The 12,872-nt window shown below is 45.6% G+C and overlaps 1 protein-coding gene across 1 annotated transcript; it reads right to left on the reverse strand.

Annotated features, from left to right (window-relative positions):
• Nucleotides 1–5,515: 5,515 nt before the first annotated feature.
• Nucleotides 5,516–12,451, reverse strand: stx11a (syntaxin 11a). Its single transcript, XM_085981555.1, has one exon. It carries the CDS (start codon nucleotides 12,440–12,442, stop codon nucleotides 11,585–11,587), a length of 858 nt encoding a protein of 285 aa, XP_085837681.1. The 5' UTR covers nucleotides 12,443–12,451; the 3' UTR covers nucleotides 5,516–11,584.
• Nucleotides 12,452–12,872: the final 421 nt, after the last annotated feature.

Consider the following 12,872-nt stretch of genomic DNA (forward strand, 5'->3'; position numbering starts at 1 on the left):
TCACCTCACCACACACACACTTTACCCTCAAGTGTTTTCCTGCAGCTGAACCAGAATTAATGCTTTTATACCTTGTTAAATAGAGAAGTTCAAAGAGTGCAGTCGGGAACGAAGGTGTTAAGATTGGATCTCACCAAAGTATATAAAATATTGAATGATTAGAGATAAGGTAAACCTCGAATAATTATTTCAAAAGTTGGACCTCAGGGCGTAAAATAAAGAATTAAATTCAAGACCAGTATCAGGGAGAATTTATAAAGAGTGATGCAGAGTAATAGTGGAAAGAGCAGAAAGACTTGCATTTATACAGTGCCTCATCGCGCCTGACAAGCCCAGAATCTAGGCTGACACTCCAGTGTAGTGCTGAGGGAGTGCTGCACTGTCGCAGGGGCCATCTTTTAGATGAGACGTTAAACCGAGGTCCCGTCTATCCTCTCAGGTGGACGTAAAATATCCTATGGCCACTATTGGAAGAAGAGCAGGGAAGTTCTCCCCGGTGTTCTGGCTGATATTTATCCCTCAACCAACATCACTGAAACAAATTATCTACACATTGCCTTTTGTGGGAGCTCGCTGTGCGCAAATTAGCTGCCGCGTTTCCTACATTACAACAGCAGCTACACTTCAAAAGTACTTCATTGGTTGTGAATCAGTTTGGGAGGCTGTGAAAGGTGCTATATAAATGCAAGTTCTTTCTTTTTTCTTAAGCATCTCAATGTCCTACATGTGAATTACCTTTTGAAATGAAGTCACTGTTGTTATGTAGGCAAACATGGCAGCCAATTTGCACACAGCAAGACCCTGTAAATAGCAAATGAGCTGAATGGATGGCTGCTTAATCTGTTTTTGGTGCTACTGGTTGAGGGAAGGTTACTGGCTAGGACACACCAGGAGAAGTCCCCTACTTTTTTTTGAATGGTGTCATGGGATCTTAACATAAGAACATAAGAAATAGGAGCAGGATTAGGCCAATCGGCCCCTCGAGCCTGCTCCGCCATTTAATAAGATCATGGCTGATCTGATCCTAACCGCCAATCTACTATCACAGAACCATCTCCTGAATCTAACAGAACTAGACACACGAAATAGGAGCAGGATCAGGCTACACGGCCCCTGGGCCCGCTCCGCTACCCACAGGGCCATGTCCGATCCGAACCTAGACTCATGTCCAAATTCCTGCCCGCTCCCCGTAACCCTTAATTCCCTTTACTTCTAGGAAACTGTCTATTTCTGTTTTAAATTTATGTAATGATGTAGCTTCTACAGCTTTTTGGGGCAGCATGTTCCATGGACCTACCACCCTCTGAGTGAAGTAGTTCCTCCTCATCTCAGTTTTGAAAGAGCAGCCCCTTATTCTAAGACTATGCCCCCTAGTTCTAGTTTCACCCATCATCGGGAATATCCTCCCCGCATCCACCCGATCCAACCCCTTCACAATCTTATATGTTTCAATAAGATCGCCTCTCATTCTTCTGAACTCCAATGAGTAGAGTCCCAATCTACTCAACCTCTCCTCATATGTCCATCCCCTCATCCCCGGGATTAACCGAGTGAACCTTCTTTGTTCTGACTCGAGAGCAAGTATGTCTTTTCTTAAGTATGGACACCAAAACTGCATGCAGTATTCCAGGTGCGGTCTCACCAATACCTTGTACAACTGAAGCAATACCTCCCTATTTTTAAATTCTATCCCCCTGGCAATGAAAGCCAACATTCCATTGGCCTTCTTAATCACTTGCTGCACCTGCATACTAACCTTTTGAGTTTCGTGCACCAGGACCCCCAGATCCCTTTGTACTTCAGTACTTTCCAGTTTCTTGCCATTAAGATAATAACTTGCTCTACGATTTTTCCTGCCAAAGTGCATAACCTCACACTTTCCAGTATTGTATTCCATCTGCCAAATCTCTGCCCACTTACTTAGCCTGTCTATGACCCCTTGCAGGTTTTTTATGTCCTCCTCACTCACTACTTTCCCTCCCATCTTAGTATCATCTGCAAACTTTGATATGTTACACTCGGTCCCCTCCTCCAAATCATTAATATAGATTGTAAAGAGTTGGGGACCCAGCACTGACCCCTGCGGAACACCACTAGTTACTGATTGCCAATCTGAGAATGAACCATTTATCCCAACTCTCTGCCTTCTGTTAGATAGCCAATCCTCTATCCATGCCAGAATACTACCCCCAATCCCGTGATTTTTTATCTTAAGCAATAATCTTTTGTGTGGCACCTTGTCAAATGCCTTTTGGAAGTCTAAATACACTACATCCACTGGTTCCCCTTTATCCACCCTATATATTACTTCCTCAAAGAACTCCAGCAAATTTGTCAAACATGACTTCCCCTTCATAAAACCATGCTGGCTTTGTCCTATTAAATTATGATTATCCAAATGTCCTGTTACTGTCTCCTTAATAATAGACTCCAAAATTTTACCTACCACAGATGTTAGGCTAACCAGTCTATAGTTTCCAGGCTTCTGTCTACTGCCCTTTTTAAATAAGGGTGTTACATTAGCAGTTTTCCAGTCTGCCAGGACCTTTGCTGAGTCCAGGGAGTTTTGGAAAATTATTACTAATGCATCCACAATCCCTACCGCCACTTCCCTCAAGACCCTAGGATGTAAACCATCAGGTCCAGGTGATTTATCCACCTCGAGTCCCATTATTTTACCGAGTACCACTTCCTTAGTGATTTTGATCGTGTTTAGCTCCTCCCCCCCTATAGCCCCCTGTTTGTCCAGTGTTGGGATATTCTTAGTGTCTTCTACTGTAAAGACTGATACAAAATATTCATTCAGTGTTTTTGCCATCTCCATATTTCCCACCATTAATTTCCCGGTCTCATCCTCTAAGGGACCAACATTTACTTTAGCCACCCTTTTTCTTTTTATATAACTATAAAAACTCTTACTATCTGGTTTTATATTTTTTGCTAATTTACTTTCATAATCTATCTTCCCTTTCTTAATCAATCTTTTTGTTATTTTTTGCTGTCTTTTAAAGTTTTCCCAATCCTCTATCCTCCCACTAGATTTGGCTACGTTATATGCCCTTGTTTTTAGTCGAATACTATCCTTAATTTCTTTACTTAGCCACGGATGGCTGTCTTTTCTTTTACACCCTTTTCTTCTCAGTGGAATATATATTTTTTGGAAGTTGTAAAATAACTCCTTAAATGTACACCACTGATCATGTATCGTCTTACCCTTTAATCTATTTTCCCAATCCACTCTACTCAATTCCGCTCTCATACCTTCATAGTCTCCTTTATTCAAGCTTAGCACGCTTGTTTGAGATCCAACCTTCTCACCCTCTAATTGAATATGGAATTCAACCATGTTATGGTCACTCATTCCAAGGGGATCCTTTACTAGGACATTTTTAATTAATCCTGTCTCGTTACACAGGACCAGATCTAAGGTTGCTTGCCCCCTGATCGGTTCAGTTACATACTGCTCAAGAAACCCATCCCTAATACACTCAATGAACTCATCCTCAAGGCAGCCCTGCCCAATTTGATTTGTCCAATTAATATGATAGTTAAAATCCCCCATAATTATAGATGTTCCCTTATTACAAGCCTCAACTATTTCCTGATTGATACTCCGTTCAACAGAGTTGCAACTGTTCGGAGGCCTATAGACTACGCCCACTAGTGTTTTTTACCCCTTATTATTCCTTATCTCCACCCAAACTGTTTCATTATCCTAATCTTTTGACCCAATATCATTTCTCTGTATTACAGTGATTCCTTCCTTTATTAACATAGCCACCCCACCTCCCCTTCCTTCCTGCCTGTCCTTCCTGATCGTTAAATAACCTGGTATGTTTAATTCCCAGGCATTGTCACCCTGCAGCCATGTTTCTGTAATGGCCACAAGATCATACCCATATGTAGTTATTTGTGCCATTAACTCATCTATTTTGTTACGAATGCTACGTGCATTCAGATAGAGAACTTTCAAATATGTTTTGTGACACTTAGTTCCTGCTTTTGCCCTTTTTATTACTTTACCTTTTACTCCATACCTTCTGCCCCTTCCTGACATGCTCTGGTTTTTAATTTCCCCACTGCTACCTAAGTCTATGACCTTCTCTGTTGTCATTTTTATTATTTGCTCTCTGGGAACCTCTCCCCCACTCGTTAGTTTAAAGCCCTCTCTACAGCCCTAGTTATATGATCCGCCAGGACTCTAGTCCCAGCACTGGCCAAGTGAAGCCCGTCCCAACGGAACAGCTCCCTCCTGCCCCAGTACTGGTGCCAGTGTCCCAGGGAGCAAAACCCATTTCTCCCACACCAGTCTTTGAGCCACGCATTTAACTCTCTAATTTTATTTGTCCTAGCCAAATTCGCTCGTAGCTCAGGTAATAATCCATTATTACCCTTGAGGTTCTGTTTTTTAATTTGACCCCTAGCTGCTCATACTCCTTTAACAGAACCGGCTTCCTAGTCCTATCTACGTCGTTTGTACCAACATGGACCACGACAACTGGATCCACCCCCTCCCACTGCAAGTTTCTTTCCAGCCCAGAGGAGATGTCCTTAACCCTGGCACCGGGTAGGCAACACAGCCTTCGGGACTCTCGCTCTCGGCTGCAGAGAACTCTATCTATCCCCCTAATAATACTATCCCCTACCACTACAACATTTCTATTTACTCCCCCCTCTTGAATGGCCCCCCGTTCCACGGTGCTGTGGCCAGGTTGCTCATCCTCCCTGCAGTCCCTGCTCCTGTCCCCACAGGGAGTAAGAACCTCAAACCTGTTGGACAAGAGCAAGGGCTGCGGCTCCTCCAGCTCTACCTCCTGGATCCCGTACCTGCCTCACTCGTAGTCACACCGTCCTGTCCCTGACCATGGGCTACATCTGAATTAATTAACTTCATAGGTGTGACCTCCTCCTGATACACAGAGTCCAGGTACTTCTCCCCCTCCCTGATGTGTCGCAGTGTCTGAAGCTCAGACTCCAGCTCATCAACACGGAGCTGGAGTTCCTGTAGCAGCAGACACTTGTCACAGACGTAATCACCATGAGCCTCAGTGGGGTCTACCGGCTCCCACATCTCGCAACAGTAACACATCACCTGCTTCATTCTATGTAATTAATTTAAATTTTTTTATTGTTAGTTATGGACACCCTCTGCCCGATTTTAGATGCTTGTATCCCATTTAATTAATTGGATTTAAATTAAATCAATCCCTCTAATTACACCAGTTAAATGGTTTACCAACAGTCACTCTGCTGTTGGATCTTACAGTGAGCTTCCAATCAAAACTGCACTGAAAATTCTTTAATGTTAAAAAAGCTTGATTGAGAAAGGAAAAATAATAGAAAAGGATGTAATAATCAGAATGTGGAAAGTCAGTTTGCCAAGAAGCAACAATGTAATGAAACTCAACATAGCAGGTAAGAGAAGAAAGTGATGAGGAGTGAGACAGACTTTTCACCAGTCTTTAGCTTAAATAGAGGAAAGGGTGAAAAAACACTGGAAATAATCTTTGGTTTGAATACAAAATATTTTACTAATAAATATAGCTCACTCGAATAATAAAATCATCATGATAAGAAATAATGAATGACCATATTGTAAAATATCGGAAGTGTTTCCTGAACTATCCCTGTGGTAGTGGAATGTATAATTGGGGCTTTTGTTCTCTCACTGGGAACTTAATGAGACAGCAAGGTTTGGCGATAAAGCATATTTCACAGATCAGACTGAGCTAAGGAACCTCATTCCTGCCTAATGGTCAGCTCAGTTGCTCAAATACCCTCTCCAAATATTCTGGGGCAACTTCCACACCTGTAGCCAGGGCCTCGCTCGCCAGTACTGGTCGATCGAGATTTTCCTGTTAGTAATTTTAACAAATGGGAACTCTGCGCCTGAACGTCTAAATTTGTCCTCCCGCTGGGTGAGGCTCTGCTTTGGGAGCATGGACTTTTATAATTGATCCCAGTACTTAGGGTTTTCAGTGTCCCCCCAGCTCAGGCCTCCCAAATCAAATGACACTGAAAGGGGAAAAGGTAATTTTATGTTAACTTTTTGAAACAATCCTTTCTCTAAGACAACAATGTTCACTGTGAATTTCCTCAGGTCTCCCGCTCCGTCATTGTAATGTTGCCGGACACCCCATTCTGCCGAACTTCCGCCAAAGTTACGCCGACAGAGCAGGAGACCCGAGGAAATTCCCATCGGCTATTTTACCCAGCGGTGACCGAGGATCATTCAGTTTAGGAAATGGCACTGACGATAACGGGGTTGAGTTTCCACTTTGGGCGCAATCGGAAATTATCCACTAATATCACCAGCGGTAATTCCCAGTGCAACTGATGCCCTTTAAAATGTATATTTTATCTTTTAAACAACTCAGTCTTTTTTAGATACAGTTTAAAGAAAAGAGTACATACACTGGATTAAAACTTTAAAGATCAGCCATGTATACAAAGTTTTACAAATAAACACACACAAAATCTACAATTATTTAAAATACAGTGTTAAAAAATGCTCAGGTTCTCCTCTCTGGCCCCACTCCAGAGGCTGGCGATAACCACCTTAAACATTTGCTGATTTGATGCTTTTTCAGGAACTGATATGCAAACTTTAAAAAAAAAAGGGGTTGGTGCGTGTGGTGAAATGCGTTTTTCAGATAGTAGAAATGCGAATAATTCTTCAAATAATTCAAGTTTCTTATTACAAATCTTGTTTCTACTCTTCCCACATCATGGTAAACACTTTCAAACACACCTGCCAATTGCATTTTCCTTCATGATAAAAAAACTGCTTTTTACTAATGATCATTTTAAAATTTTATTTTTGTTTTGACCCTCGACTGGAATAGTATTAAATATTTAATTAGAATTTGAAACAGGGCCTCGGGCGGCACTGAATGCTTCAAATGAGGCCAAAGTTATACTGTCGTCTGGCGAGTTGTGACAGGTTGCGAATGAGGTTCTGACTGGAGGCAGAAGCACATCCCTTCTAACACTTGTTTTGTTTTAAAATAGCTCCTGCACGCAGCTAATACAACACTGCTATCAGTAAAAGCCTGTGTTCCAGTACATCAACAGTGGGGTGAGGGACAGGCCCTGTCTCTCTCTGCTTTATCTCCCAACACCCTCTCTATTCCCTTTGGTGACGCAGTTACGGCTTAAACTGGTCATTTCAGGCTAAGCAAATCATCACACAGAGTAACTGTCAATGTAAAAATGAAACTAAAAATTGAGTTAATGAGCGATTTGCTATTAAGATGATTAAAGTCATGCCGCCTCAAGTCTGCTGACCTAGTACAGCTTCGAATTGCTGAACAAAAATGAAAGAATTTTGTAAAAAAATTATAAAGCGCTCCAAAGATATCCTGCAGCTTCCAAGCACAAACGAGTTCACACCTCTGCAGCTTGACTGCCTTTGAAGGGAACTTGGAATTTGCTTTAAGGTGATGATGATGAAAGAATCGAGCTATTAAAGGACGAAAGTGGAGTGTCAGCAGCCAGGACAATTGGGGCAAGGGGGAGAGAGGGGAATGGGGAGGGGGAAGGGGGGAGGAGGAGGGAAGCGGGGGGGAGTGGAGGGAGAGGGGGAGGGGGTGAATTGATGTGACTATCCAAGATCAGCTACTCCACTTTGAACACTTTCAAGGGCCCTTGTGCCTTATAAACCAGTAACTGTACCTGCTGGAAATCTGAACCAACAAATGGCGGAAGACTCAGAGGGGTCGATTTTAACTCAGGTGCGGCGAATTGTCGGGTTCCCCGAATTTGATGCTTCCCACATGAATCTAAATGGGTGTGTGAGATTGATGCAATTTTAACTCAATTGGCCAATTGATTTCCAACGTGTGGGAACCCTTGGCAAATGAGTATGTCCAGTCAGAAAGTTGCAGAATATGACGTCATTATTGCTGCTGCATTTAGGGTCTGCAACAAGCCTTGCTTCTTCTGCAGGCTGCCAACCTTTTGGCATTTGCTGATACACTGAGCTGGAAGCAGAATGGCAAGAGAAAGACCGAGGTCTGCACCCTGTTTTGACGACGTTGCCCTGCAGGCTTTAGTGGAGGGAGCAAGAGCTCACAAGGAGGTGCTGTTCCATTCATCAGGGAGGAAGAAGCCTCCCCAGCAAACAAAGGCTGCGTGGCTGCAAGTGGCAAAGGAGGTCAACTCCTTATCGGCTACCCGCAGAACCTGGATACAGTGCAGGAAGAGATTTCATGACCTTCAGCACACTGGAAAAGTGAGTATGAAGTTCCCATCACTCTCAATCTGACCTCCATTGCCTCTCCTCACCAGCACTCAGCTTTAGCAATCTCTTCCTCCACATCTCACTTGACACTGACATCCATGCACCCTTATCCATTCCCTCTCTCTCTATGTTGACATTCATCTAACTATTCGACTATGCAGCCCTCACACTCCCTATCACTGTGATGCTATGAAAACAACTTACAACACACAGGGAGGTGTTGTAAGTTGGTCTTGCCACCTCACTCCATCTTTGTCTCCTTCTAAGCATCTATGCTATGGATTCTCTACACTCACTCCTTCATTCTCACTCAAACTCCATTTGTCTCCCTCATTGCAGGAAAAGAGAGCTCACAATAAAAGAGAACGAGCGAGGACAGGAGGAGGGCTACCATCAGTAGCCCACCTCACCCCCTGGGAGGAGGCGGTCCTGGAGATCGTAGGACTGGAGGATGAGGCACAAGTGGGGGATGGACAGACGGGTGCATCACAGCAAGCTGGTGACAGAATAGTTTTCCATCTCTCTCATTGACATTGCATGAGTCGCTGATAATGATTCTGAAGCTATAACAGAGGGACCTATGATCATCTGCAATATGCAATGTGCATGTAACCTTGACCTCACATCTCTCTTTCCTTTACTCCCCCACAGGACCATCGAGAGCCCCCGTCCCCACTGTCCAGGAGGAAGAGCCTGAGCTTCCAGACTCCTCAGAGGAATCTGCAACCTCTGAGGGCGCAGCGTCAGCAGAATTCAGCGCACCCAACACCAGCACAGACACTCACACCTCGGTGGGATCTTTGGGCCATAGAGTTGTGTTGTCACCTGGTATATCACAGCTCACAGGTGAGCATCAGCAGATTGTGGAGACAGGGACAGCAGTGGAGAGTCCTAGTCGGAGGGCGCAGGACTCTGCCAGCTCGGCTCAGCTGCATGTCGACCCTCTGCCTCTGGGTCCATCCATAAGATCAGCGGGGCTGGAACTCCAGGAACAGATGCAGGAGTCTCTGGCAGGTTTTGTCTCCAGGGTCAATGTGAGTGTGGAGCAAATGGAGGAGTCCATAGCGAACATGAGCAGAGCCTTTGTGGAGTCATTGGCACATGAATGCATCACCATGGAAAGGATGGCAACCTCCATGGAGGAGATAAGTCGCCAGGGTATGGAAAACGTGGTGAGTGTTCATTATAGAATGACATCTCTTGAGGAGCGATGGGCAACTATTGAACAGAGAAACATGACCTTCATGGAAGTCCTTCTGAGTAGGACTGCCAGTGCAGATACGGGTCCCCATGGCCCCCTGATGTGCAGCAAGGTGCTCTCAAGCCACTTCCAAGCGCTGGCCCCTTCTGGCCTGTGCAGCTTCAGGTGGGTGAGCAGCAGCCTGGCGCTCCTGTTGCTGCTGCTGTTGTTCCTGGTTCTGCTGGTGCCGCGGCTGGTGTTCAAGCTCATCTAATGCCCAGAAGGGAAGGAAATAAATGGCTCCCATGCTTCTGGTATATGCCTCCATTGAGGAAGCGCTGAGTGAAGGTGGCGAGCGGGGTTTCCCAGGAGGTCACACTGGAGATGTGTGTGAGGCTCCAACCTTCCACAGGTGTGGTTAAGCCTGGTAAAAGTTGCCCCAGGCCTGAGACAACAAAGTCCTGCCACCTGCAAATGATGACTGATCAAATCTCCTCTTTAATGGTTGACCTGCAGCTGATAGTCAGCAAGCCAGTAGTCCTCACGCCAGGTTTCACAGGCGTGATCCCCACCAGGCGTGTTTTATGTGGGAAAAGGGTTAAACAGGCAAGGGCCTGTTAAAATGGGATTATAAAGGCCAATTTGTGCTGTTTAAGGGCCCTAAAGACCATCAGACGCGCCTGGGTTAAAATGGCTCAGGGTCGGGAACCAGGCGGGGGGGGGGGTCCCGACCCCCAGTTTTTGCAATTTTAACCCCCCACACGCCTCAAAGCCCGCCTCATGGCTGAGTTAAAATCGACCCCAGACTCTGTGGAGAGAAGAGACAATTTAAGATTGTGGCTGTGGGATATTCTTCAAAACTAGCTGTGGAGAGGGTCCACGCCCAACACACTAACCTCCTCCATTGACCTTTCTGCATGGAATGTGGAAAACACGTTTACTGCCCATCCCTAGATGCCCTGGGGGCATTTATAATCAAGCACAGTGTAGGACTGGAGTCACGTGTAGGCCAGACCAGGTAAGGGTGACAGCTTCTTTCCCTAAAGGACATTAGTGAACTAGTTGGGTTTTTACAACAATCCAACAGGTTGCATGGTCATTTCCCTGATTGCAGTCCACAAATCATCAGATTTATTGAATTCAATTTTATAATTTGCCATGATGGGATTTGAACTCACAACTTCTGGGTTGCTCGTCCTAGGACCAGAATCACTGGTCTCCTGTACCCTTATTGGTTGTGAGCTTTAGCTTTTGTTTCTATCTTGTATTCTGCTATTCTGGAGGTGAAAAATGTGGGGAGAGGGTGAACTGCACAAATGAGACAGCACCTTGACAGTGCAGCCCCTCGCTCTCCTCCCTCCCCTTCCCCCTCTCCTGCTACCCTTCCTCCCCCTCTCCCTCCTCCCCCCACCCTCCTTCTCCTCCCTCCTCCCACCCTCCGGCCAAAACTACTGTGGGAAACGAATCAGGAAAGATTCGGCGGGAGGATTATATACCGTGAGACGCTTGGAGCCACGACCCAGAACAAATCAAAGCGCGAGGAGCTGTTGGTATAAACACATGATACAGGTCCCCCGCCTCCGGCCGCGCGGGGAAAGTCCGATCTGGAGCTCGAGGCATTGGGAATAAAAATCAGGAGTTCAGCAGTTCAAGGAGAAGCCTCAGCACCAGCTTCTTGGGCCAACTGGGGACAGCCAATAAGTGCCGACCTTGCCAGCGACCCCCACATCCCGAGAACAAAGGAGAAGGTCAGTCACGTTGATCCATGGACTATTTTCCGTCCGATGCACTCCCGATGTATAAAGTTCTGTCCCAGGAGCGAGACAAGACACTCCAGGTCTGTAATCCAAGCCTGGCTTTTGGAAGCCAAGTTAGACGATGAGCCACAATTTTTCAACAATTCGGCATCTGGCATAGGGGAGAGTGGGCATCCTGAGCTCGGGCGATGGGGGCAAAACCAAACTTTGCAATCCAAGTCCCTCCCTCTAATTTGGAGAGGTCGCTGGCATGGAGAAAGCCAGCTACAAAGGGACAATATCAGGGCGACAATCCAGTTGTTTTATGCAACAGCCAATGTCCTTGGGGAGGGGTTGTTTAGCTGTGCTGTGACACAGTGGGGCAATGTCCAGGTACAGTGAGGGGGGGGTGGAGAAAATGTCGCATCAGGGGCAGCAACAGTAACAGCAGAAGATCTGTCGACAAATGTTGTTCCTCTTGTGCGCCACCGCCTTCTTCAGCTGAACTTTAGCCTCGCCAACGTAGTCTTGGACTTTCTGCACATTCACCTCGATGATGTTCAGTGTCTCTGATTGTTGCTCCACCAACACGGCCATCTGCAGGAACAGATCGTGAATCTCCCGAACTCGGCACTCCAGCTTCAGCAGTTCCCGGTGGCGCTGCTCGATTTCCGACAGTGCAGTCCGTGCCCCTCGCACCTCACTCAGCAGGTTCCCAGAGAACACGTCCCACTTGCCCTGCTCTATCATGTCTTCCATCTCGTTACTGGACATGTCCTTCCCCATGATCTCCAGTTGCCGCTGGATTCGGGTCTTGCAGTTTTCCCGCTGCTTCATCTCCTCCGTGTTATACTGCAACATGGCATCATGAAAAGCGTGCAAGAGGGCAAAATGCTGTGCTTGGGCAATGCGAGCAATGGCAGCATTGGGCCCATGAGTGTTCGTTATCTCTTCTATGTACTTGGTCAGGTCCTGCAGCCTCCCGTGGATCTTCTCACCCCGGCTTTTTATGTCTTTAGCAATAGAATTTGAATCCCGTTTGATGCTGCTGAGGCGTCGCATTGAGGTCAGGAAGCGGGTGTTCTGCTTTCCTAGACGTCTGATGTCCACTTTCAGTCGCCCATTTTCCTCCTGGATCTGTTGCACTTCCTTGTAAAGCACATGTAAAATGAAGTCGCATTCAAACACCAAGCTTTCCTGAGGGGAATCCAACTCATCGTGGGACTCTGCTGGCTCTTGATAAGATTTCGAACACTCTATCAATTCCTCAAGTCTGTCCTTCATTGTTTCTGAAAGAACACCAGAAATCAAGATCAGTAAAACAAAATTGTGCTAGCAATAATAAATTAGTAACCTCCATGTAGCTTAAGAATTGAATTTACGGTATCCAATAAATAAAGAAAAGAAAAACTTGCATTTATACAGCGCCTTTCACGTACTCAGGTCGTCTCAAAGCGCTTTACAGCCAATTAAGTACTTTTGAAGTGTAGTCAATGTTGTAATGTAGGAAACGCAGCAGACAATTTCTGCACAGCAAGATCTCACAAATAGCAATGAGACAATGACCAGACATTCTGTTTTTAGTAATGTTGGTTGATGGATAAATGTTGGCCAAGAGACTGGGGAGGACTCCCCTGCTCTTCTTCGAATAGTGTTGTGGGATCTTTTACGTCCACCTAAGAGGGCAGATGGGGCCTCAGTTTAATGTCTCATC

Source organism: Somniosus microcephalus, chromosome 3 (assembly GCF_052327205.1).
Source record: "Somniosus microcephalus isolate GS21.2 chromosome 3, FLI_Smic_1.0, whole genome shotgun sequence".
NCBI classification, from domain to species: domain Eukaryota; kingdom Metazoa; phylum Chordata; class Chondrichthyes; order Squaliformes; family Somniosidae; genus Somniosus; species Somniosus microcephalus.

Coding starts and splice junctions, on each gene's coding strand:
- stx11a (XM_085981555.1), bottom strand. CDS start 12,442: ATGAAGGACAGACTTGAGGAATTGATAGAGTGTTCGAAATCTTATCAA.